The 27,581-nt window shown below is 39.8% G+C and overlaps 1 protein-coding gene across 6 annotated transcripts in view; it reads left to right on the top strand.

The window, feature by feature from the left end:
- Positions 1 to 27,581, top strand: part of adgrl2b.1 (adhesion G protein-coupled receptor L2b, tandem duplicate 1) — a 136,320-nt gene that overhangs the window by 67,980 nt on the left and 40,759 nt on the right. For all 6 annotated transcript variants that reach the window (XM_084732756.1, XM_084732757.1, XM_084732754.1 and 3 more), the window contains exons 4-8: positions 879 to 988; positions 5,597 to 6,397; positions 20,904 to 21,203; positions 23,956 to 24,056; positions 26,136 to 26,321. In XM_084732756.1, coding sequence (XP_084588882.1) covers positions 879 to 988; positions 5,597 to 6,397; positions 20,904 to 21,203; positions 23,956 to 24,056; positions 26,136 to 26,321 — 1,498 coding nt within the window. The remainder of the gene's footprint in view (positions 1 to 878; positions 989 to 5,596; positions 6,398 to 20,903; positions 21,204 to 23,955; positions 24,057 to 26,135; positions 26,322 to 27,581) is intronic.

The raw sequence follows: 27,581 nt of genomic DNA, 5'->3' as shown, positions 1-27,581 counted from the left end.
GGTGGATATAGAGAATAAAAGTCCCTGTTATATCATTATCTAAAAGCATTTATTATGAAGCAAAATCAGGAAATTTTTATCAGCAGTAAATTAACACAACACCTATCAGCTAAAAGCGAACATGTAACAGTAAAATAAAGCAGATACCTGAAAGTACAAACAGCGATGCAGGAGAGAAATTAAACTTAAACTCACAGATTCATTTAGAAACTACTTGGTGTGAAAACGGTGTAATTAAAGCACTTGCACTGGGCTTATGTTGACTTACTTTTACGTTGTAGCTTAGTTTAATATCTGCCAGCTGCAGCTCCCTCCCTCAGTGTTCGACTAATTTCAAAAATTGTTGTCCCAGAAGAAATCCAGGTCCAGGTTGAAAATCAATTTAATTCACCGAGGGACATGATCTCATACTGAAAGGCAAATAATCTGTGATAGGAACGACACATTCACAGTGTGCTTGTTGCGTACGTGCAGAGGAGCCTCCCAGTTTAACCAGAGGCCATCTATTCAGTCCACTGCATGCCACCGCCACCTGTCGTGTGTGTCTTAATGAATGTTATCCCTTTCAATAGCGATATGAAGACGCTGTGAAAGGAAATGCCATCGCTAATTCCCAACATGCTTTTAGCAGCTCTCTCACTCTGTTACTCATTATCACATTCGTTTACTCTTCCTTAATGCTTTCATTCCTCTCTCTGTTTGCCAAGGTTTAAACTAGAATGCATATGTGACAGTCCTGGCTGGGATTTCGTCAATTTTCCCTGTAGCTGTAACAATGAACTTTTCCCCCCTCTCTGTGTTATGAATGTTGTCTTTGCCGAGTTCTCTTGCTGTGGGTAGTCATGATGAAATCTCTGGTCAATCTTTTTTTTTTCTAGGTGCAACAACCGTACGCAGTGTGTGGTTGTCACTGGCTCTGATGTCTTTCCTGATCCATGCCCTGGCACCTACAAGTACTTAGAGGTCCAGTATGAGTGTGTTCCCTATAGTAAGTATCGCCATCCAAATCTCATACTGAACTCTTACTGTGTGTTTTTTAAGTGTCTGTAGAATAGACAGATGTGAATGTATGTTTGTTTTACAGATGATACTTCAACTGGAAACTGGAAGGCATTAATGATGATAAATTAAGTTGAAGCATTAAGTGTTTCAGGCATTTAAAGGGTCAGTTCACTGAAATTAAAAAAACATATTTTCTTAATTTCCTCCGGTGGATTCCAGCTGTGCAAATAGTTTTTGCTTTTATCCGCTCATGTTATGTGAGATCCGCCTTAAGGGTTGAGTTTTGATTGCTGCTTCCATTTTGGATCTGTTTCGAAGTTGGCAAAATACCCAGATTTGTTAAGCTCAGAGGCTAAAGAATCTCTTATTGGACCTTACTGTTAATTAATGTTAATGTTAATTCTCTAATGGCTTAAATGAAACCTCTGGCTGTTGTCTGGTTAACGTGCAAAATGGTGTCTGTACTCAGCCAAAGGAAAAGAACATCACTCTGTAATGCCACTAAATAATCACAATAGAGGATGACTGATATATATACATATATATATATATGTATATATATATATATATATATATATATATATATATATATATATATATATATATATATATATATATATATATATGTGTAGATATATTTTCAGGGCCAGTATGGATTACATGGAATGGATATACATTTGCAATTAAAATTAAAATCATGGCGTCAAAATTTAGAATAAAAATTGAACTTTTCAACATTCAAAAGTCAGACAGTTGTAGGTAGGACATTGAGTGACACCACAGAATAGTGACCAGGTGGCTACATCTGACCCATTGTAGCATATTTTAAAATTATTATTATCATTGGTTTAAAAAAAATTCTGATCACTGTAAAAATGTCAAATATTAGATTTGATAGTCGGTTGATCCTTTATCCACGAGTAGACTGGGTGTTTTTGTTGTTCAACAAGACCGGCGTTTATACAGATTATGTCAATTTATGATCAATTTAATATTTCTATGATGGGATGTCCAATTTTAACGCAAGTAGCTCATAAAAAATATGGTGTAAAAATAGCGGTATACACCTGTTATTGCAACGTATGTATACATATTTAAGATTTTGTGTCTTTTCAGGTTGCAGCTTGAGGCTGTGAAAGTTAATTGGCTCTGACTAAAAACTGTACAGTGTTTTAATGTAGATAATTACAATTCTAAACTGAATCTTTGACTTTTGGGTATACATAACTTTAGTTAATTACAAATAGTGGAAAGCTAATTATTGGATTCAAAAAGGAATTCAAAAGGTAGGGATCCGAGCTGATGAGATTTTCTTGATCCCAGTGCCATTCTGTATTTGATACATTATTGACTGAATTTTGGTCGAGCCGGCTGTTGTCTGAGAGCTCGCTGTGGCAACATTTTGTCATCATCTACACTGATGAAATTAGAAAATATTGCACAATATGCACAGTGTTTGTTTTCATTTCGATTTTATTGTCTGTAATGTTATTATAACATCTGGATGTTTACACTTGGTAACAGACGTGCTGCTCAGTTAGGAAGTAGTGACATTTGTACATAGGTTGTTTAATACACGGCACTCTTGGAATTTGTGACTACTTGTCTTTTTTTTTGTTTCCATCGACACATATTGATGTCATGTTTTGCAGTGCAGGCACTGATAAAAGGAATTAATTAGATCTGAGGCATACAGTTACGATGGATCGGACAATTTGGAACCAGTTCCCAATGGTTCCGGTTCTCAATTATTGAAACCTATCCTTGTTTGTGTGAGACTTCTACCTATAAATCAGTGCAACAGAAGTAAATGAAATTTTTGTGGTTTGTAGTTTGTATCCCTGTGAGTCTTACTTGCTGTTTTCATTGGAACGACTTTGCACTTAAGAAATAATCCGTATAAAAATGTTTTTTCTTCCCTGCTGTGAGCACCAAAACCAAAATTCCACTGACCTCTATTGCATTTGGGTGGTAGAGGAAATCTCAGACTCAGATATGTCCAAACCGGGGGCAAATAAAACCAAAACTATCTGCATGACTAGATACCACTCGCGGGTAACTGTGAAAATATGTAATTTGGGTGAACTGACCCTTTAAAGGGCTTTAATAATAGTGACTTAAGATTTGGTGTCTTGTGCTGAGATAATAAAGGAGAGATTACAGAGAATTGTAGGTCCTACATCCACTAATGTCCTGTGGAAACACATTACAGAGGATATTAGAGTAAAACAGTATATTAAATGATAAAAAATCCTAAAAGTCTGAGATGACTCGGCATCTTTTTGCAGATTAACCGAATTCCTGTATTCCAGTCATGGATCAGCTTTAGTGTCTCACCGTGGAAATTGTTTAATTAAATGTACTGTAGAGTTAGTTGAATCCTATCCACTATTTTAAACTCTGTCTATGGTATCTGATTTGAGTTAATCTACCTTAAAAGGGTGTTTTAGAGAAGTTTATACGAGCAGCTTTAGGCTGCATCCCTGCCTGTGAAAGTACGATATATTAAAATTGATGAATTGTAAACATTTTCAGAAATATTCACCTCTTTTTTTTCTTTCTTTCAAACAGACCTCCCTTTCACCTCCTGTCCCGTCCCCGCCCCCCCCCCGACTAACCTCTTCTCATTTTTTTTAAGCTCCAATCTTTCACATATTGTCTCCAGCCTCTCCCCCCCTCCTCCACCCGGCGTATGCAGCTTAAAGGAAACTCCATATTAGGCCGACTGTTCATCAGTCATCTCATGTGCTCTTGCTCTCTTTGGCTCATTTAAAGAGTTTGGTCTGTAACATTAGCACCGTGTCATGTTTTACGTGTGTGGGCGTCGAGCAAGTTTTGGAATCGAGTTTTGATTTGTGTTTATAAAAGTTTGAACAAATTCCACCCTCGGTCAATACATGCCAAAAATAACTCCTGTGCTGTTTCTCTAAGAATGTTATCCATCTAAATATGACTAGGAGATTTTTTTTTCTCCCTCCTGCCACTTAGGAGTCACATTTTTAGAGGGATTTATTCTGCTTTTGCAGTGGCCAATGCATTAATTTGTTGGCAGTTAAAAGATGGTAGGAAGGAGAAGTTTAATGCGCTGGAAAACATGGAACATAGCTTGTCTCCAGCCATAACTTGTCTGTTTTTATATCCTAGGATGAGAGGCCGTTTCACTAACAAACAACCTTTTTTTCCCTCCATAGCTCTTCTTCTTCCCATAGCAGCCCCTGCAGTTCATCTCATGGTCATATCCTCCGACTAATTCTTCTCTTTGTACCTGGTAGTTGACTCGTGATAACCTCTTCTCTCCCTTTTGCACTCTTTTTTGCTTTCTTTTCCAATGCCTGAAATAGAAGTGGAGCAAAAAGGTAAATGAGTGGTCTGGTTCCCCCCTCCCCCCTCTCCTTCTGGCTCCTTGTTCTGTGGTGTTGAGTACAGCTCCCCTCACGTCTCCACCTCCTCCTCCTCCTCCTCCTCCTCCTCCTCCTCCCCCCCTTCCCCCTCCTGATTGCCTCTCCTGTCAAATGCTAAACCCCATAGGAGGATTGTTTGCACCCATGGAGTCCAAATGAATTTTCAAAACCAGAATTTCCAAATGACATCCACGGTCCATCAAATGTAGTTTTTTTGTCCTCGCAATGTGAAAGAAAACACCAACTGTTCGGTGTTGATTTGTTCCAGGGACTCTTTGCCTAGCACTGTATTATTAACCATTGAAGAATGAGTAGTTGTGTGTATATATATTCTTAGTTTGCTTGGCCCCAACTTCTGCTGCACTCATAGCACGTGATGTGAAATAGCAGTGATGGCTGAGTGAGTTTGGCACAGACTAAAAAAAAAACAGGAAAACAAGAATTCAGTGTGTCCCTTTTTATCCAGAACCAATTAATTTAAAACCGTCTGAAATGGGAACCTTGCCATGACCTCCCTCACCCATCAGTGGTTTCTCTTGTCTTTTTGCCACAGATAGTAGTGAAAATCCTTTACCACTGTTGTTCGATCTATTCCCCAACCTCCACTTTTCATTTTACCTTCTGCTTTGCTGCCGCCACCACCACCATCGCCATTGACAACCTGTTGTTCATTCTTATCACAAGATGTGAAGTCTTGTTCCCTTTATCATTTTGGTTTATGACCTCAGTCATGTGAGTATGCATGTCCAGTGTGTCCATATACCCAGCTGTTCATGTGGCATTTGACGTCAGAGACAGGCTGGTATTTAAAAAAAAGCAAAAAGAAAGTGTGACCTCTACAGTACTTCTTCCATTTCCCATGTTTTTCATTTGCAGGATTTTTTACCCTTTCTGTTCACATTTTATTTTGTTTTGTCCCTGTTAGGATGTAGCAGCAGACCCTTGAGATGCAAGTTCTCTTAACCTTACATTTCTCATTCCGAATAATAATCACTATGACACATTCATTTTTTCTTTTTTCCCTATTCATTGGCAGTAGTACAAAAGCACTAGTTAAAATTCCTCCAAATTCGCAGTCCCTGATCTTTTTGTCCTGCACTTGAGTCGTACAGCAGCGAGTGTCAAATGTATTTTGTTACATTTAAAATATTTTGCCTTATTGTATTTTGTTTCACTCTCTTCTCTGTCACTAGTTTTCATTTGTCCTGGGACTCTGAAGGGTGTAGGAGACGCCACCTTCCTGTTTGAGGCGGAGCAGCAAGCGGGGTCGTGGTGCAAAGACCCGCTGCAGGCCGGTGACAAAGTCTTCTTCATGCCCTGGACGCCGTACCGCACTGACACCCTTATTGAGTACGGCTCATTGGAGGACTTCAAAAACGGTCGTCAGACGACCACCTATAAACTGCCGCACCGTGTTGACGGGACAGGCTTCGTCGCCTATGATGGCGCCATCTTCTTTAACAAGGAACGCACTCGCAACATTGTCAAATTTGACCTGCGCACCCGCATCAAAAGCGGTGAGGCGATTGTTAATAATGCCAACTATCATGACACCTCGCCTTACCGCTGGGGTGGCAAAACGGACATTGACCTGGCAGTAGATGAGAGGGGCTTATGGGTAATCTATGCCACGGAACAGAACAATGGGCGCATTGTGGTGAGCCAGCTTAACCCATACACTCTCCGCTTCGAGGCCACATGGGAGACTGCATATGACAAGCGCTCCGCCTCGAATGCTTTCATGGTGTGTGGCGTGCTACATGTGGTGCGCTCTACCTATGAAGAGAACGAAAGTGAGGCCAGCAGGAGCCAAATCGATTACATCTACAACACCAAGCTGAACCAGGGCGAGTACACTGACATCCTCTTCCCCAACCAGTACCAGTACATCACCGCTGTGGATTACAACCCCAGGGACAATCAGCTATACGTGTGGAATAACTTTTACATCCTGCGCTATGACCTGGACTTCGGGCCGCCGGATCCTGCTGAAGGTGAGAGCTGCTCCAGCCATTTGTTGTTCAGTCCATTGCAGGGTTGGGTACTGAACTAGGTACTACTGAGTACCTAGCATTTTGACTAGTGTTAGCCAACATAAAGAGCATTAAAAAAGTGTGAAAAATTTTCTAAATAAATAAAATATTTGAAACAAACAATGTTTTTGCTATTGTAGAGAGAGAAAAGTTCCAGGAAAAGGTCCCACTGGATAGCAATATAATTCTAGGTACTGGTATCGGTACAGTATGAGTTCAAATGTGCGTTACCCAACCCTAGTCCATTGTCTTTGTGTAGTACCTCTTTTGTTTTGTTGCAGCATGCAGCATGTCACAGATGGCTGCCTTTTAATTTTGGATGCAATTCAGGTGTGATAAAGAAAAGAGGGTTGTGTTAGTCTTGGGGAAAGGGCTCATTTGCAGACAGAAATTACAGATTCACCTTGGAATGAGGGATAGCTCCCGGTGGGCTCACGCTGCCTCAAAAACCCGTTTCTTTATTACCATGAGGCAAGCTGAGGCACTCACTCCAGCTGAAGCCCGAACCCTATCAAATTCTTTAATCTCAGGTCTCATCCAAAACCATTATGAATATATATATATAATGCTGGGAATGCATTTGAGAAGTATTGTGCGCAGTATGACCGAGGTTATCCTCTCCTCCTTACCTTGGGATTTCAGGTTGTGTTGCCATGGTTACCTCATCAATTTCACAGAAGCCATTTTTTTTTAACAATTGATCAGGAGTTGCAAAAGAACTCCCGCACACTGTCTAACTTGAAGACATAAATAACTATTAACTAGCAGACCCTCTATAGTATCTAAAACAGCTTGAAAAATATCAATAAAGCTACACTCTGTATAATAAGTGAATCCCAAAATACTTATATTAAATGGCCAAATGAACACATAAAGCCCCAAATTGTTAAACCACATTCTTATTTTGAACCTGTAGGGATATATTTATATGGCAAGTAAAAGACAGCATCAATAAATAAATAAATAACAATTCATCAATGGATACAATTCTTGCTAAAATGTGATTTTTCTCACAAGCTATCTAGATTCTCTGACATGATTTTTTTTTCCCAACAAAAACATTTATTCAAAAAATATGTCTGGGACGCTTGCTGTCTAGACAGGCTTTTAAGCAGACTACATAAATATGTAAAAAGAAAATATATCTAGTCTCTTTTTCTCCCTTACTTTTAAACACATCATCCGCACCGTGTAAACCATGCAGGCTGCAAGAAGCATCAAATACAAATACTGAGCTAGCAGGCTAGGTATTTTATCAGCATGCTAACATCAAATAGCTAATCAGCAATATGCTTCAGAAATCTTAACTGACTTGTCTAGAGATTGGCCACCGTGCATCTCTTGCATTTTGCAGCACCACAACTTGTTGACACATTTTTGTGTCTTTTTAGATATGATGTAAATGTTAGTGCAACTCTTTTTCTTCTTTTGTTTCAGTTATATTTCTGTGTTGTGGTAAAAGTAGTTTCAGGTGACAATTCTGAATTTCAAAATAAAGGATTTTAAGTAAAGAGTAAAACTGCAGAGCATTTATGTAATATTAAAATGAAATTATAAATAAAAATTTGGAGGGGTCTGGAGACATGTGGTTTGGAGGAATGGTGATACACACAAATGGACAAATGGACTAACACACAAACGGCTCTTCAATTATCTTAGCAGGATATTGAAAGTTAGACAATGTGCATGAGGCAGTTCTTTTGCAACTTTTTGGTCCAGTCGTCCCTCTCCTACGCACCTGTCTCATCAAAAAGACGTGTGAAGTGTTCTTTTGTTCACAGCAGATCAGGAGATAATCGCCATCCTATTGTGGCATAATATTTCTCAAACCAGCAGGCTGAAGTGTGTGTGAGTTATGCAGCACATGGTGAATCAGAGTAGAAGAATAGCTGAAAAGAGAGATCAATTACAGTGAAGGATCTTGTCAGGCTGTTAGGGGGCTTAAATTAATCTGTGAAGTGCTGAGAGGCGACATACGTGTCATCACACGGGGACCTTACATTAAACTGATGATGGGCTTAATTACCTGACTGCAGCCACCTCACCCCCACAGAGCCGGGCTAAGTCTCCTGTATGAAGTGGGGAAACAAGGAGCTTGACCTGACTTCATGTTGTATTAGAGGCTCGGGTTGCCCAGTCTGGATTAGGTTATGATTTCTAACTTCTGGATATTCGGGAGGGGGCAGGAGGAAATCTGATTCTTGACCTGAGCTGTTGAAGCGGGGGAGTTTGGCGTTGATGTCTCAATGGCGGCTGTGTGCTCCTGAACTCTGGCCTCTTGTCAACACGTCTGTTTGTTTTCCTGACGTTCGCTGGAATCTCCCCTCGCGCGATAACTCGACACCCGAAGGGGGCTCCAAGTTTGTGTCTGTTTTGCTGAACAACCAAAGCCTCAATTAAGAGTATGTTAGAGGAGATATGAAAAATACTCAAACTTTAATGAGTTCTCCATGCATGCACACTGCCGTCTCAACTGTTCACGTCCTGATGTATGTAAATGTAATTAACAACTGAATTATCATAATTACCCTCCTTGTCTCAAAAGAGGCTCAGGGAGAGGAGGGAAAGTGGCCATCGCAGAGCATTTTCAATGAAGGGTTTAATGTGCTCTCTCAGCTAGTCTAATGCCTCGGTAAACATAAATGCCACATAGGCTTAGTGTTGCCACTTGCTGCAGGAACAGTGCGTTTAATCAAGGAACCCAACTGAACACAGTTGTTGATTTCACTCATTATTCTAAGTACCAGTTTCCTGCCACTGTTTTGTTATTGGGATCCAATCAGAAATGCGTCCTTGCAGCAGAACTTGTCACTTTGCATCATTAAGTGTGTTTTATTGGAACATTTTGAAATGTTGCGAGCTCGAGAAGGAGAGAGGAGGCTTCTTGAGATGCCTCGTCCAGCAGCATGTCGGGGCTTCATGAATGGCACTTGAAAATAATTGGTTCTTGTTTATTAGGTTTTTTTCTGATCTGCACCTTTAACTTCTTTACTGTGTAGCTATTAGGATTTATTGCTGCCCATGATATGGCGTTGAATTAAACAACCTATTCTGCAGGGTAATCTAATGGTGCTGAAATAATGTCTCTCTCTCTGAAACTGAGGGGCACTTGAGGCGTAAAGGAAATTAATTGTGCCCATTAAGATTCATCGACCACAGAGTGAAGTTACCTCGAACACCAAACCCGGTGTATTTCTCTGCTTTGTACGACTCGTGTAACACAATGAGCGTCTGTGTCCTTTTCTGTCAGAAGCATCAACCTTGGATGTAAAGCTCATCTTAAAGAGGCGGTGAAGTGCCGGCAGGTTTAACGTCTTATATTAAGGGAGTTTTAGCAAAGTGATTAAAGCAGAAAATAACTGACCTTACCAACTCGTCGGTATTCCCTTAACCTTGTCTAGAGTGTTTGTGGCATCTCTGGTTTCTTAATTCTGGCCCTGGTTGAAGTGATTAGCCAAGATCATTCTCATTATTGATCTTTCCGCTTATTGTTCCAAACAATTCACACACATTTAAAGAAAATGCCCATGTGCTGCTAATGCATTGCGAACACAAAATGGCAATGATCAATACCTGGAGAGTCCACCTCCTCAGAGGTCTCTCTAAAAGAGGTGCATGCCAATAAAAGCACACCTAAGTGCCTGCTGTTACAAGACTTGGAGGGACACCGGTAATGTGTTCTCTGTGATGTGCGAAGGCATGAACTGATTTCAGTCCAGTGAATTAAAAAAAAAACAATCAGAGGAGCCAGTAATTGCTGAGAGCATTTCAAACTAACAAGGGGGGAAAGGAGAAAATTAATTTGTCTTTGAGGTAGCATTGATCTTAGGCCTTAAAGACGAGAGGCATAAAATTAATGGCTTTGTCCGAAAGGCCTTGCCACTCGGCGTAATCTGATTGCAGTGAGCACAAGTGGACGCTGCGTTGCATTGAAATGTCAAGAAAAAAATACTGTTTCATATCCTATAGAGTGCACAGACACATCATTATCTGTCCCTGCATTCAAATAAAAGAAAAGGTGTGGGCGTGGTTTTTGCCAGAAGTCTTTCATTGTCATTTGCAATGCAACTGTTGTGCCCCAAAAGCATAAATTTTACTTAATATTGGCATATAACCAATTATGAAATATATTTCCACATCCTCATACTGTAATTTGCATCTCTCCTTCTTTTTGCGTTATTTCTATTTTTAACTAAACTTAAAATAATTTTACTTCAAAATTAGCAAGTTTTTAAATCATGGGTGCTCTTTTCCCACTGCCAGTAGACCCGTTTACCTTTCTGTTATTTTCTGATGTGTCGCTGTAAAAGCAGAACTCAGCTTATGTTTGTGCAGAGAAATATGCTTTCTAAAGCGTCTGTGTATTCAGCTTGCAGCATTTTTATAGCTTCTAACTGAATCTCTGTGGTTTGAAGTTGAGTTTCTCTCCTGCATTGCTGTTTGTACTTTTATGTATCTCAACTCTCAGCTGGATTGTAGCAGCATTTACTTACTACTGACTGAAAAAAACAACCTTTCCTGATTTGCAGCTTCATATTAAAACCTTTGAGATAACAAAATAACAGGAGACTCTTATAGTGAAGGAATGATAGGAAGTGAAAAGTGCCGCAGTTTTGCAGCTGCTTGACTAAAGTCGAGCACATCTCAGTAAATACAGTAAATACCTTCAAGTCGGTGCAAAGTGGCAAGTTGAATCAAATCAAGCAAGCACATGTGTGGGGATGGAAAAGTAGTACACAGTTTCCGACAGAGTTGACCAGCCTTCAGTGCCTCCACCAGAAAATTGTGAGATAAGTACACGACTGCTGCAGAGTCATTTGACCCGGGACTGTATAGCGACTGTACCTTTTCTCATTGAAGTCAAAAGTCGGATGTTAATGGCATTAAGTTAACTGAACCCTACCAACAACTCCCCTTTAACTAGGAGACACTGAGAAGTAACAAGCTGATAAATGTTTTATAAATCAAAAGATTCTGTTTTGCAGTGAAAATAGGAACTCTTTACAGTAAGGATATTAAATAATACTCTTCAGTTGAAGAGAAAATTATAAATAGCAACAACGCTGTGTTCAAGTTTCTTGATGTATTCATCTTACTGCAGTTCACAGCACTAGAATAATATACGTAAGTAATTGTGTAAAAATGTACTTAGATTAAAAGTAAAAAGTAGTACTTTGAACTACTCATTGGAAATATTTTTTTTCCTGAATAATTATGAGAAATGCATTATTTGTGCTTTTCAGAATAATGTATTCAAATTTGGGTGCATCCCATATCCATGCCACACGATTAGGGGTGTCACAACTCTCTAAATCCATGATCTGATTTTGTTGTTGGTCTCAAGATCATGATTTGATTCAATTTTTGATCTGAACATTTAGCACTGACAGCTCTGCCATTGTTCGACCCTAGAGTCTTGATTTATAAAGATCAGCAGATCATTGGTTTTATTACATTTTCAAATTCTTCTTTAAAAAGATATTCTATAGGGTATCAAGTGTAAGAAAACATCTGGTAAAGTATGCTGTGTGATCTTTGAAGTGTTTTTTTTTTTCTTCAGATACACACCCGACACTACAAATAGGCAAGGATGGAGAAAAAAATACAGAGAGAATTGTTGATTCTGCCTTTGATTTCAATCATTATAATTGAAAGCTCATTTTAATGGCTTTTTAATTTAAAATCAAAAGCTGATGTGTGTTTATTTGTTTGGTTGGTTGGTTCTTTTGTTCAGCCATTTTATGGCTAAACCCAGCTGTACACCTTGCTGCTCTTTAGTTTTGCTTTTATATCCCTGAGCGACGCCTCCAGGTGAGCCTTCCAGACGGAGGACATTTATAGATGTATCATGCACTAAGCCTGTGTTCCACCCTCTCAAACATCATGTTCGGCAACAGAAATAGAGGCTGAGGTAAAGGAGTCGGGAGATTTGCAAGAGCTCTAATTGTTCTGCTTCTCACCATGGATCAACGCCGGCGAGATTATGGAAGGAAATTGTTTAAGTGGACTTTATAGGCGTAAACGACAGCAAGTTTTGGAGTGTATTTCTGTCTGCACATATATCTTCCTGTCTGCATGGCGGGCGTCTTTGTTGTGAGCTGCTTTGCCACCTTCCTCTGAGTCAGACCGTCTCGTTGTGACTGCGCTGTCTGCTGCTCTACAGTTCTCAGTTTCAGGCCTCATAAATTACCCCTCACAGACACAGGATATGTCCAGCAGAGCTTTTTCTGTCTACTGCTCTTTAAAGAACAAGTGCCAATAAAGCAGTGAGCCCTGCAACAATTTCTCAATGGTTGGAGTTTGTTTTTTTTTATTTAGCAGAAATAATGACATATTCCACGGCTTTGGATAAGGAACTGCACATGATTTGTCTTGTGGCCTTTTACCTTCCATGCCAAGCCAAGCTGCATGCTGCCGTCACGTAGGCTTGAATGAAGCAGAACAGCATGAGTGCATATAAACAGCCTAATGTAAAATTCATGTCTTGTGGGATTTGTTTCTCTGTCATTAATTACCAGCACTGGCTCTAGGTAAAAAGGCAAAAAGACCAACTGTAGCTCTTACACAGTTCTTATCCTCCTAGACAGTCTTTTTATTGAGTTGAGCTAACGTTCACTTCAAATAAAGACACATGGATATATAACGACCCACACAAGCCTGCTCAGTGTGGTATATTGGACATAATTAATGTGGAAAGATGGCTCATGTTTGGGGAAAGCAAAAACTCTGACATTTTTTGAAATAGGGTTATTTACTTTCTGGGCTAGAGTTGGATGAGCGGATCAATACCACCCACATGCCCGTCCAGGAAATATGAAGCTACGATCAGCAGCTGGTTAGTTTAGCTTAGCACAAAACCTGGAAACAGGAGGAACAGTAAGCTTGGTTGTGTCGATGCATTAACCTAAAGCTCACTAATTATTGTATTGCATAACTCAGTCATGTGTTACTTTAATGTGATTACTCTTTTTTTAGTAACGTGTATTGTAAGAGATTTATTACAGTTACCAATCCCAGTGATTGTTCTTTACTTTGACAGTATGGGTTTGGCTCGTATGATATTAGTTTTGTCTCTTTGCATCCATTAGCAGTTTTTCCACTATCTCACATGGCCAGTTTCCATTGTCAGTCCCAGGCTTAGCTCGTGTCTAAGGGGGCTATGTTATGGCAAGGATATCCAGTTGTGGACAGCCCACCGTTTAACCATGGGCCAAGCAGGAGTCATCGCAGCCTGAGGCGAAGTCAAGGGTCATAATCAAGGCTTACCTGGCTTTGGGCGAGGCGACGGGGGGAAGGTAATTTAAGTAGAGGTGTCAGCACAGCAGCTTATTTCTCATCCACCCAGTTTCAGATCCAAAGAATAACAGATTACAAAAAATGGACTACAACTGAAATAATTGGTCAAACTACAAAAAAGATGAGGATGTGATGAAGTACACAGTAGTAGAGCTGGCAGCAGTGGGGTTAGGGTATGTGGGTATGTGTTCACTTTCCAAAATTAACATTAATCTCGCTGTCGGTGGTCAGTAAATACCTCTAAAATGTAGGTTGACTGCTCCTTAAACCATTTCAAATCATTTCTCGTGTTTTATTTCTACATGCGCTGAATGCAGAATAGGCCTATGTGATGTGTAACAAATTTGCAGTTTAACTGCCGGTATGTGTGGAAGGTTGTTTTTTTGTTTTTTTTTGGGTTGTTGGCACTTGCCAGGCCTCCAGTGGAGACTCCAGGACAGTGCTTGGCCAGGAATAGTTTGGCACATAACCCATAATATGGCCAGTTGTCATTTTTACACTTTTTCATGCTGATATAACAAGAACAAGATACATTGTGTTAATTAGTGCGCTTTAGAGGTGCTAATAGTTGGTCTTTACTGTTTCTTTTCTTCATGCTAAGCTAAGCTAACCATCTGGTGACCATAGCCCTACATTTACTGTTACACATATTAACCATGCTCTATTGGTCATGTCCAGAGCAAGGAAAAGAAAAATACCACATCTGTTGCATGTTTTTTTTTCTGTTTTATAATTTGTATTGACTATATAGGGGGTTTGCTGACCATGTCATATGGTTTAGAAATGGACTACTGCTAATTGAAACAGGTTTTTCCTCCACTCATCCTCCAGAAGTGTGTAGCTGAATTGGGTTGAGGAAAGCAAACTTTCAAGGTAAAAAAATAACCTGACAGAACAGAAGCACTCTGATTGATTTGCAGTCTTTAATAGTGCAGACAGACCATGAATAATTGGGGATAATTTCTGACTGAGCTCTGCCTATTCGATATTTCCTATACGTGTCTATTTGTTATTGTACTGGGAGGATTAGCCTTGTAAGTGATTCATCATCCGAAAATTAAACCACTTAAAACAGCTTGATTTGGCTGCGACTTGTCATTGCTCTTCCCTAATAGCAGGTATTAGGCGGCTTATGATCCATTTATCCCTGCGTATGTATGGACAGGTAGATAGTTTTTATTGCTCTGACTCTATGTGTGTAATTTGAGATAAAAAGGCTCTTTTGGTGCTGTGGTATAATCTGCAGAAGCAAGGACAAACAGCATACCCAGGCCTCGGATCATCTGATTATGGTTTAATATTTTTTGTCATCTTCCTCGCTGATACGTAAATGACTCTAGGGGGCTATAAAGTGATAAAACTAATTCTCTTTCATCTCTGATGTCTTGATTGATGATCTTGCGTAATGGTTTTCCTTCATTTCCCGCTCCGTTTTAATTTACACACTCTGTTTAGACTCTGGTGACAGCCATTTTTCAAGTGTTCAGTCTCAAACTCTTCCATTATTTACAAGAGGTATTATTCAGCATATGGCAACAGTATGCCTTTGGTGTCAGATTGCCCATAAAGAGTGACTTCACTGCCTCTTGGGAGAAATGGTAGCTAATTGGTGCAGCCCTCTCTTGGTTGAGTGCTATCAGAGGACACAGAGCTCTTACTGGACGAAAATGTGCTCTTCGCAATCAAAAGAAAATTGCAGCGCGCCTGCTGTAGAGGCATCAAAATAAGCTCGCAAATACATCGACATCTGACAAACACATTACTTGATGTAAGATTAAATAGATATGTTGTGTATTTAATGTTCTTGATGTTCTTCACAATCACAGTCTGATTACCCAAGACATGCCGACTGAAAACATGCACAAAGATTTTTATCTTGTCTTTGATTAAAAAAATCACTCAGTCGACATCTGAGTGCCCCTCCTAATTAAATCGATATGATTTTGTGATTCTGCCTGAAAGACTGAACATGAGAGAGACGGTGACCCCTGAAGTGTCTCATGGCATGAACTCAGAAATATTTTTAATTGTGGGGAAAAAAAAGCTAATTTGGTGTTTTTTTCATACACTAGAATAGAGCATGTCATGTTATTGTTCCTCAGGTTTTATCTCCCTTGGATTTTGTGAGTGATGAAGGGAATTAGACTGCAATGATAATTTTTATTTTGGATTAATGTGACAAATATTTTCTTAATCAACCCATCAGTGGCTTTCAGAAAATAATGAAAAACATCCTTCACAATATCCCAGAAGCCCAGTCTGATGTCTTCAAATTGGTTGTCCAAAATCAACAGTCCAAAATCCAAAGATTAAATTTACAGTGGAATAAACAGAGTAAAGTGGGCATGCACTAGTTGTGAAATTCTGGGCAGATGGAGATCTCTGAAATAACAATTTGACTGATAGACAATGTTCTTCGTAGTTGTTTATTCTGTTGTTGTTATTTATTCCCCCTTTTCTTCCAGGAAAACAAAGAAATCTTCATGAGAAAAAACACGACACCCTTTTCCTTTGTACGTCATGTGAAAATCATATCCAGGCCATTTGCTGTCAACAAAGTGAATACAGGCTGATACTGACGTCCGACAGTTAAATATGTGCATCCCTAGAAAAGCAGAAAAATACACACCCTATTGTTGAAACCAGAGCTAGAGATTTTTTCATTTTTACTTTAAATACTATGTCTTAGATAATTAACTGATTGTCAGAATAACTGTTCATTTTCTGTCCATTGATTAACTGATTACTGATTAATCATTTAAACTCAAAAGAGAACGCCCAATAAATAGTCAACAAATTATATTTTAGGCTGGATAATCATTTTTAACAATAATATCAAAAGATCATTGGCTCTAGTTTCTAGTCTGGTTCATAATGTGAATATTTACTGGTTTTAGACTTCAGTGGTAATGTATTGAATGTTTTTGGACTGTTGATTAAACAGAACAGTTAATTTTTGGATGTAGTTATTGGTGACATGTTTGTTCGGATCCCCATTAACCAGTGTACTGTAATTGTAATATTTTCAACAACGCTCGGTACACATCTGTAACATTCACACAGTAAAACTCAATCATAACACGACCGCTCAGCCAACAAGTCAAAGCCTGTCTAACATATGTACGATAGCTCTATATAATATTTCATCTCTTAAATCAGTGAGAAAAGAAAATCACTGAGTAACTCATCCACTGAATCACAAATAAAAGTGGGATGGATAGCTCTCTACATACAGTACATATTATATCTTCGTGGTTAGAAAAGAATCGCAGATTAATCAATATTGAAAATAGTCTTTTTTTTTGCAGCACAGTGTAGATCACCTTGGACTTGATATTCCCAGTTGCTTCCCAGCAGCATCTCAGAATTGATTTAATCACTAATGATAATATATGCATTTGCATTTGCCAAGATGACAAAGATACATTATAAACAAAGGCCAAGACCGAACAAAATATTACCAGATAGCGTATGATAATCTGTGCTGAAGTGTGGGTGGTACAGTGTAGGTCTTTAGACTCTTGAGTTGGACCAATATGTTCCCAGGCGCAGGTTAATCAGGTGATGCAAGCACGCTGTTACAGGCAGATGCATATTAGGGCTTATATCAGCCTGTGGAAGAGCAGAAGTTTGCTCAGGTATGGAGAGGTTTAATATTCTGAAACCCAATTACACTTGCCCTCGTATTGCATTATACGCGTATATTGAATCAACAGAGTCAGCCTATGAATCATCTCACTTTCCTGAGTCAATAAAAAATCTTCACTGGCAATACATAATATATTTGAAACACTTCTTTTTTAAAATGTTGCATTGTTATGCTATTATATTATATAGAGTTATTAGTTTGTTTAGGAAAAACGTAAAGTTTTGCTTTTTAAAAACTCTAACTTACTACTATCATACGAAAAAGAAAACCTTGGGAAAGGACTGTGATGATCCTTTTCTCCAATAAGAAAGATATTGAGACATTTCATCCGAGGTCCTTTTGTTGGACTGTCCATATTTTTTTTGGTCATTCTTAAAGCGAAAATTCACCACTTTTCATGTGGATGCCCAGTGCTGTTGATGGTAAATGAAGTCAGTTGAAGCAATAGATTTCTCAGTGTTGCTACACTGAGAGAGTTCTCTCGCTGCAAAATCTGATGTTTTTCCTGCATCCAGTGATGTCATAGTCGGAGTGATGTCATTGGTGTTGAGGAAGAAATTCAGGGTATCCAGCTTGGATTACTAGTCTCCATCTCTGGGTGGCCAGTGGGCGTGTTAAGTGTGTTTTTTTTTGTTACCTAGTTCTGTGATTTGGCCAATAAGTTAATTGCTATAGGTTGGGCTGCACTGCTAATTTGTGTGCGCCAGAGAGCAGAGACTCAACTCCTGTCTGTGCAGGAGCCCACTGGGAAAGGCGTTTTTAAAAGTATGTGTGCTCAGCTCTCAGTACTTTTGTAGCTTTCAAAAAAAAAGCCTGTGTGTGAATCTCTGTGGTTTGAAGTGTAGTTTCTCTCATGTGTCTCTGTTTTTACTCTGAGTTATCTGCTTTATTTTACTTTCATGTTCACGTTCAGTTGATAGGAGTCGTGTCAAGTCACTGCTGGTGAAAACATTTCCTTATTTTGCTGCATAATAAAACTTTGAGATAACAAAATATTGTAGGATCTTTGTGAAGAATTTATAGTAAGCGGCATGTGGTTAAGCAACGTTTTATAGCTGCTTGACTTAAGACGAGCTTGTATAAAGACACGCCTTCAAGCGGGCAGCCCAGATGAAAATCCCTGCAGCGCTGGGCTGATGAGACGAGTCAAACTGAGGCAACACATCTTCTGGTTGGTGCTCACCGTGAAAAACATGTCAAACAAATAGATATGAATTGCTAATAAACACCAAAGGGGTGATGCTAGACAACAATAGCAGTCAATGATGCTGTGTAACAACAGCAGTCATAGGAGCTTCCAAGATATTGTTGTCATAGCAACAAAATCCAGGTGCAGTGGTTTTTTGTTTTTTAATGGCACAGACGCTTCATCCCAGCGCCCTGCCAGTGCCTTTCTGCCAGAAAAAAATGCTACGTGGACACAGGCCCTTATTCGTCCTCTGGCAAAGTGGGTGCGCTCTGTGCCACTAATTTAGAGCAGCAGGTGTCACTTGTAAATTTGCAGTTAGCCAAATTAAATGACAAAAATCGCCCCCCAAAAAACAATCGCCTATAAATAATATATATTTGTTCAATCAACCAACCCTAGTGGTTGTTGTCAAAGTTGTCCAAATCCACAATCAGATACAACTTTCACTGCTATGCCATCGTTGGACTATTGAGTCTTAATCAGTAAAGATCAACAGGTCATTGGTTTTAATCCCTAACGTCTGTCATTTACATTTTTAAATTCTTCATTAAAGGGATCTAAATGTCAAGTCTATATGATATTAAGTGTGATATAACGGCCAGTAAACTCCGCTGTGTCATCTTTGAAGTGCTCTTGATTTTTCTTTGGACATGCGCTGGATGCTGCAAGTAGTCAAGGATGATTTATTTTTTAATCTTTTAAAAATGTAGTAATTTTATAAAATTTAGTATTGGAATTGTGACACCCCAACTAGTGACAATACACCGCAGCATGGGCGTGGGCATCAGAAGCTCGTATGCAATGCATCCTGGTACATGTAGGCACTGGCACGGTCACCACGGCAGGAGAACTTGGTCAGTATAGCACCGACATATGGCTACATTTACCTTCACCACTGACTGGACATCCACATGAAAACCAGTAAATATTCCCTTTAACACGTTCCCTTGGAGTAATTCTGAACACCTTCATAGTGATGGGCGCTCGTGCTAACCACTCTTGTCAGCTGTTACTTCTGCAGCCATGCTGGTCGGTCTGACCTGTGAACATCTTGGTGACAGCCACACAATGACTGAATGAGTGTAAGGTAATTAGCCGGGGCTCCTGCCAGGGGAAAAGGTCACTGAGTGAAATGTCACAATTCAGCCTCACTGTAGGGTGGATTGTGGTTTATTTTTTTTTACAGAGAGCATCACAGAGACACTGCTCCCTCCCCGCTGTGGCCTCCTGACCACCTCGCCAGATATCAGCTTTGTAATAAACTCAAATATTTCACTGGAATGAAAAGGCAAAGATCCCCTGACTGTCTGATTCGTGTGAAACTTGAAATGTGGGCTTTGTCACCATGTCTCTCTCAGGAAATGGAGATATGTGTCTGATGATGGAGTGTCAGATAGCATGATATTGCATTTTTTCCTGAAGCGCCCAGGGACCATGAAGACAACACTGTAGCGCCTTTCACAACGGTGGGACCTCATTGTGGGAAGCTGCTTTTATCTCCAAACACAATCAGGTGGTTGAGGGTAAAAATGTATGATCATTCATGCAGGAGGCTAGTATATTCATGTAGACACTCATGCACATCCGCTGTGTTTTCTTTTTTTTTTATTCATATTGGCTATTCATACTGTATAAAATTTATAGATTTCCCATTTCTGCTCTCATTTCCTAGTTATCTCCAGGCTCTCTGCTGCAGATATCCATCTGTGCGCATGCAGGGGTTTTAAGCAGGAACACACCTGAGCAATGGAGCAAACACAAGCGCTGTTGCACACGTGCATGTGCACATTCACACATAGATTTGCTTCGCAGGGTAGGCATGGATTGAATACAGTGGAATCGCATTATTGCTGATGTATGGTTTTTGCTCGGAGCAGTGCAGTTCTCCTTCCGCGCGCCAGCTTTATCAAAGTGAGAGAGATGAACCAGGCGGGAAAAAAGTAAAATGCAGGCAGGCTTTGTCTTCATTGTTGACATTTAATCAGCCCAGGCTACTGACTCTGTTGGGAGGAAATCACTGCTATGTCAGAGGATGCCACCACCACTGCTTGTCTTATTTATGGGCTTAAGTAAACTAAAAATAGCAGGAGATAGATGCAGTGTCGTGTTGGCAGGTTTGCCTTCATTTTGTTTAGAGAAGGAGCAGCAAAGAGGTGGAAGCAGCGCGAAGCTTTTTATTTCCAGGAATTATGGGCAGCAGTAACTCTAGCAATACCAACAAGCCACGGGACTCCAGATAGTTGCAGTTCCCCGACTGCTTGGAAACGATGGGAGTTCAAGGCAAGGACATTCATGACTCGAGCTTTAACGACTTCACTCTCCTCTCATTCCAGTGCCAACCATTGAAGATTTCTCCGTCTCACCGTCCATGCCTAAGACCACCTCAGTTGTTACGACCACCGCTGCAGCCACTGTGAAGGGGCCGGGTGACACCACTGTACCAGGAGCTGATCCCAGAGATGGCAGGGACCCGTTTGAGGATAATCGTGGCTCAGGTACGGCAGAGCCCACCGTCCCTGAGCTGCCACCAACGCCCAGACGCTTCTGTGAGGCGACCAGACGGAGAGCCATCGACTGGCCCCAGACCCACACTGGAAGCACTGTGGAGAGGCCCTGCCCCAAAGGGACCAGAGGTAAGCTCATACATATGTACTGATGGCATGCTGTAACTTTATCTAAACCAGAAATTATACTTTACTCTTTATTTTCAGTTTTTTAAAATCATCTTCCATCCACTCTTCTGTTTTCGGAATCAGGCTTTCTGCAGGTCCTTAAAAGTAAAATCTAAAATCCAATGATCTGAATTTCAGGCCTTAAAATATCTTCAATTTGATTTTGATAGGTCTTAAAAATTGATTGAATTCAGTGCAAACTTATTTAAAAAACAATATGGAAATGGCACCTTAACACAGCCTGCCTAACTATACACTTGTGCTGTCCACATGCTCAATGAATTGTAATGGACAAAGTCAAGACCAAGACTTTAAAAGGGTTGAGACCAAATCAAAGCCAAGATTTTAAAGGACTTGAAACCAAGCCAAGACTTTGAGGGATTGAGATCAAGTCAAGACCAAGACCTTTAGGCTTTGAGACCAAGTCAAGACTTTAAGGGGGTCAAGACCAAGAATCGTCAGACTTGTGTTAGTGAAGGCCCACAGTATGGGGATAAAACATAGTTGCCACAGTGGCCCACCTACATGGAATATTTGGTGGCCACAGAGTGACTTTTTGTGGCCATAGAACATCCGGCCATGGTTGATGTTAAACCGTTGTCGCTATTTAAATGGTGCTTGATGTTTGTCAGACTGCTGTAGAAGAAAGCTCTGGTAGTCCTTCACATTTTACGTTAGAAAATAAAATTTGCAACAGAACACACATTTCTGTTGTAGACGACAAAATAATGGCGTGGGAGCACTTCCTTGTTACCGCAGAAGGTCAGTAGTATTTGATTGTACACTGTAAGTATGTACACGTTATTTGTTTATCTTATGTAAGTCCAGCTATTTTTAATCATCTTGATTATTCGCTACTAAACTCTGTAGGGGGTAAACAGGGATATTTTTTCCGTTACCAATCAAGCATTTCAAAGAGTTTGAGAATCACACTTTCTGCACACAAATGATCTGAAACAAAGCTTCAAAGATCCTGACAAAATATGTGAAAACAACCCTGTTCCTTTATTTGTGCTTATTTAGGTGTTAATGTGCTATTTCCATCTTTGCCTCTGTGTACCGTGTCTGTGACATTTCACCTAGAGGGCATGTCAGATTTGAAACTATAATTTAACATGATTAGAGCCTTTCACTTTCCCGAAAAATAGGTAACACTACTGTTTTAATATAATGGCATAACGTACATTGTTCTTGTTTGTGTGTAATTTCGAAGCCCATTTATTCTCGCAATGAGAGTGCATAGAGAAGAAAATCCTGTTGACTATTTCTCCCCATTATCATTTCAGAAATAAAGGAACAAACTAGATCCATAAAGAGTTCTTCAGCTTTTCCCCATAGGATAATCCTTTTTGTTTCCTAGGTCCTAGGTTCTACTTAGAACCCTTTCAGAGAGGGCTACCTTGAACCCAACATAAAGGGTTATACCTGAAACTATCTGTGAAATGTTTCACCTAGAAACCCCTGTGAGAGGTTCTACAGAGAACACTTCTATGTTCTAATGGTTCTACCCAAAATCTACTAAGGGTGCCAGTGAGAACTCAAGAGCCAAGAATCCTTTTTATATTACAAGAGTTTAACTAGAACCTACTCTGGGCATTTTACCAGGAACTCTTTTATATTTATATCTGAGAACCTTTTTATATTCCAAGGGTTTTATTCAGAACGCACTTTGGGGGTTCTACTGAGAACCCCTTTATATTCCAAGAGTTTTATGTTGAACCCACTCGGGGTTCTACTGGGGACCCTTTCATATTCCAAAGGTATTATCTAGAACTTGCTCAGGGGGTTCTATGAAGAGCTGTCTCATATTATGACACAAAGAACCTTTGACTAAAGAGTTCTTCTAGGATTTCAATAATCCTTGAAGAACTCTTTCTTCTATAAAGGGTTCTCTGGATTACAAAGGATTCATGGCGAACCCTTTCTCCAAAAAAAACCCAAAAGGTTGTCAGTAGAACCTCAGCTCCCCACCCTTATTTCTAAGGGTGTAGAAATCAATGAAGATGATGGACAATATTTATCAAGAAATCTCAACAAAAGTTCAGTTTCTACTAGCCGTTCTAATTACACTCAGACTGTGTTTTCACAGTTATTTATCACACTTCAAATCACTTCTCTGAGTGTATGCAGTCAACAGTAAGGCAACATTGTACTGATGACAGTTATACCAGTTTAGTTGATAATGATACTCACACAGGAATCTCTCACGAGTTACCTTAACACCCCATCACAGAGACTGACAGAACTGTCAAAATATGAAGCAGGGCTATTCGAGGATGAAAGCGACAAAAGAGACAATGTTTTGACTGTGGGGGTGAAAAGGGAAATGAGTCTTTCATTACATACAGTATGTTGCCGGTGAAGAAGCATTCATTATCACTTATCTTGTATTTTATTTAGACATGTATCGTAAAGGAGCATATAAACAGTTTACAATTCTGAAATGTTTAGAGAGTCCATTGTTTTTGATTTCTGTCAGTTTTGTCCAAGCTATGTAGGAACCTGATAGCATTTTAGTATCCCTTCTGCAATTTTGTTTTGTCCATGTTAGACTGCACAAAGCTCGCAGGCTTTCAAATTGTTTGGAAATGGTTGTTCCTGCCCAAGTTTCCTGCAGCAGAGTCTGTGTGAATGAAAGATCAGCAGGAGAAGCTGTGTTTGAGCAAGGTTCTGGCTTCCCTCCAACTGTTGTGTTTATTCTGTGGTACTGCAGGCATCGCCTCCTTCCTCTGCACGGTGGCAGGGACCTGGTGCTCCAAAGGGCCCGACCTCAGCAACTGCACCTCCCACTGGGTGACTCAAGTGGCACAAAAGGTAAAGCGGGGATGTGTCAATTACAAAACAGAGCACCAAACAAACGCAGTTAAAATCAAACATTTAGTGGCACTTTTTGACCTTTTGCTTGGTTTGTTTTTCTTACGGCAGCGGAGAACTGGCCATGGGTATATATCATGGAAATACTTCAGCTTTTCTCAAGCGCAGAGTGGTAGGGGAAAGAAATGAGCTATCTAAAACATCAGGAGTAAATGCCAAGTTCTGCAGTCAGTTACTGAAAATCAAAGAGCCACAGCTTCTTTCTTCACTGACTCGTCCGCTTTGATGTTCAACAGTCATGCAGGCAGAAATCTAATGTAGACGCACCGGTAACACTGTCAGTAGCCTTAACGGACCATAATGATACACAAACACACAGTATTTTGAATTCTGAGGAAGACACGCTTTTTATTTTCTTGACCTGAAAAACACCCTCCACACAACAGGTTCAGACAGGGGGATGGCAGTGGGCATTGTGGGAAATAAAGGTTAAATTAACTGAAGAACTGTGGCGCAATTCCATACTACAACTACTAATTACATGTCAGTTTTGGAAAAAAATCAATGCACAGAGAACATATAGAAGGTGCTCACAGGGGCAAATCATTCAAATAGAGAATGATCTTGGAAAAACAAAAATAATCATTTAATATTTGGACATATTTTGCTCAGGGTGCTGAGTGTTAGAGCAATTAATCGTTCAGCGTATAATTCTGAGATAATCTGTATTGGCTGATAGATGCACTCACGAGGCTACTGATTGTATGGCAGAGTAGCTACCTGTCACTCCTGCAGACCATTAACTTAGCAAAATAAAATGCAACGATTAAAAACCAATTTAAAAACTTGTTAGTTAATGATATTTAATGTGTTTAGGGAATTGTTTTGCCTCCACCTATGCTCTTTCCTAAATGTTTCTCCCATCCTAAATGACAGAAAATCTCATCTTACTGGATAGCATTAAATATACATATAATGTGATACTGTAGAGAATAATGCTGTTAAATGATGGTGCTTCTGCAATACTGTACCCTGATCTCCTTAAAATACCAGTCATGTTCAGAAATCTATTACATAACACAATGTATTTTTCTATTTAATTAATAAAAATTAAGGTTACTGGTTATGATAACAATATATATTAGATTGTAATGTGCATGAAATAATGGAATTATATATTCCTCTTCTTTGTTAATGTTGGCTTCATATATTGGCCATCAAACTCATATAGGCTGACCTCTAATGGGAAGAATTATTTATACATACATTATTCCAAAATGGCTACACCTGTAGATAGCCTTGTTGTGACACAGGAGAAACTCCTGAGTCAGCTATTTTTATTTCTACGCATTTGCTCATTAGCAAGTGAAACCAGATACAAAAAATGTATAATTAGCTGAACTTATTGTATTAGCATTTATGCTGAATGTTATATTTAGATGTAATTGCCAACAGTGGTGGTATTGCAGCCATTATGCCACAGGTTTGTTGACACTTGTGATATATACAGTATATATATAGCTTATATATAGCTTTTTTTTTTTTTTTTTTTTTTTTTTCTCCCACCCTGCCTGTTGTAATTATGGTCTGTATGATAAAACATTAGCTGCATTAGCTTTCTCTTTGTCAAATTTAATTGGCAGTGGAATTCCACAGTTGCTTTTTAATTGATCTGTGCATGTATTGCTTCATTTCCTCTTAGTACAAAATGGAAAAAGACATTTATTTCTTTGGCACTAACTGGAGAGGCGTCATGCCATGAACATAAGTATATAGTTAATGTATAGTATAAAATTGGGCCACGGCTCAGACAGGTTGATTGGCTTCTGCTGTTTCTTTCTTGTATATTCTTCAGCTTAAGTGTAGCAGTTATGCTGTTATTTTCCCTGCTAAACATACAATCTCTGTGTTTACATTCACACTGCATACAATGACTTTCCTGTCAAGCCCTGTCGCAATGGATTATTCCTCTGAGGTGTATGTTGGAGACATTATTTCAGCTTCACATTGCAGAAGCATCTCAGGCATGCCTTACTGACGCTTCACTGACACCCACGTTTTCCCCATTGCTGTTTTTAGATCCGAAGTGGCGAAAATGCTGCTAATTTAGCCAATGAGCTGGCACGCCACACACAGGGCCCGGTGTTTGCTGGAGACGTGAGCTCCTCGGTGCGCCTGATGGAGCAGCTCGTGGATATCCTGGATGCTCAGCTGCAGGAGCTCAGGCCCAGCGAGAAAGACTCAGCTGGACGCAGCTTCAACAAGGTACTGTGAAAATTCCTGTCTGGCCGATGCTTTGTCCCTCTTATGGCCCGACTCTGTGTCAGCATGACTCAGGACATTCATTAGTGGAACACCTACCAACACACACAAACACAGGCACTCACTTACATGCACACACACACACACACACACATTCATGGACACAGGTGAGGGGGCTAGGGAGGCAGGTCTAGCCCTGAGGGGAAGCTCATTCCTCTACAGCTCCCTAGTAATTACCGGCTTTGGAAACAAGGGCTCACCTGGCAGTTTTACCTTAAAGGAGCCAATGGCCACGAGCCCCCCACCAACACAAAGAATAACTCTTCATTGCTGACAAGTGTGGAAGTCTCCCCCGAAGCTTCTGCAAGCACTCGGCGAGAAAAAGAGTAGGCCTAAGACGTACCTACATCGCTCAGCTGCTGGCAGTCCCATGGAGAGATGAGTGACAGTTTGAAAAATTACATTGTTATTCAGACATTGCTCGACAGCAGTTGCTCTGTAAACAAGGTGATTTGCACCAAAATGACGCCTGTCGTTTGTTCCCGTAATGTTCAGACAGCTACATTGCTATTACTGCATTTGAAGATAAGAGCACTGCAGTGCTCTTAGTGTTGTTGTAGTTGTATATCAAACAACACCACCATGTGATTGACTGATTACAAGCAACAATGACAGAAGGTAAAGGACCAGAAAATATTGTTGTCTTTACTAGAGATCACATACATGTTTTGTTTTTTTTGTTTTTTTTTAACCATTCCAGGCAGCCATTGTTTTCCATTCATTTCTGTATGATATTAGAATCTATTAGCAGACTTGCTCAAGTTGTGGAATATTCATTGTGAGCATCACACCTTCATTATGTTTTTTGTCAAAATTGCATTATTGCCGCTTGTTAATTCAGTTTAATTGCAGTTTGACCTGAAAAGTCTGCATTGTTTTGCGCTGCAACAATAACGCAACTCTGACAAAAAATTAATGCAGACACAAGAAACCAGGTTAAAAAAAACAGACCTTGTCTTTACATGCACTGTAGTTGTTTCTTACCAAGGCTCCTCATTTTAGATCAGAATGGTTATTTGTGTTTGCACTGGCAAAAGGTGTGGATGGAATCATTAGAACTAATCCATTTCTTCCTGTTTTTTGTTTCACCTCTGATGAAGTTCTAGGTGAGCTGAGCCAACAATAAATGTAACGCTAAAACACTGCAGACCACTGATTGACCAGAGAGAAACGGCACAAACAGAGTTCTCTTGTCATCTGCAC

Source organism: Lutjanus erythropterus, chromosome 12 (assembly GCF_056507025.1).
Source record: "Lutjanus erythropterus isolate fLutEry1 chromosome 12, fLutEry1.hap2, whole genome shotgun sequence".
Taxonomy (NCBI): domain Eukaryota; kingdom Metazoa; phylum Chordata; class Actinopteri; order Lutjaniformes; family Lutjanidae; genus Lutjanus; species Lutjanus erythropterus.
This window is presented reverse-complemented; position numbering and strand designations above follow the sequence as displayed.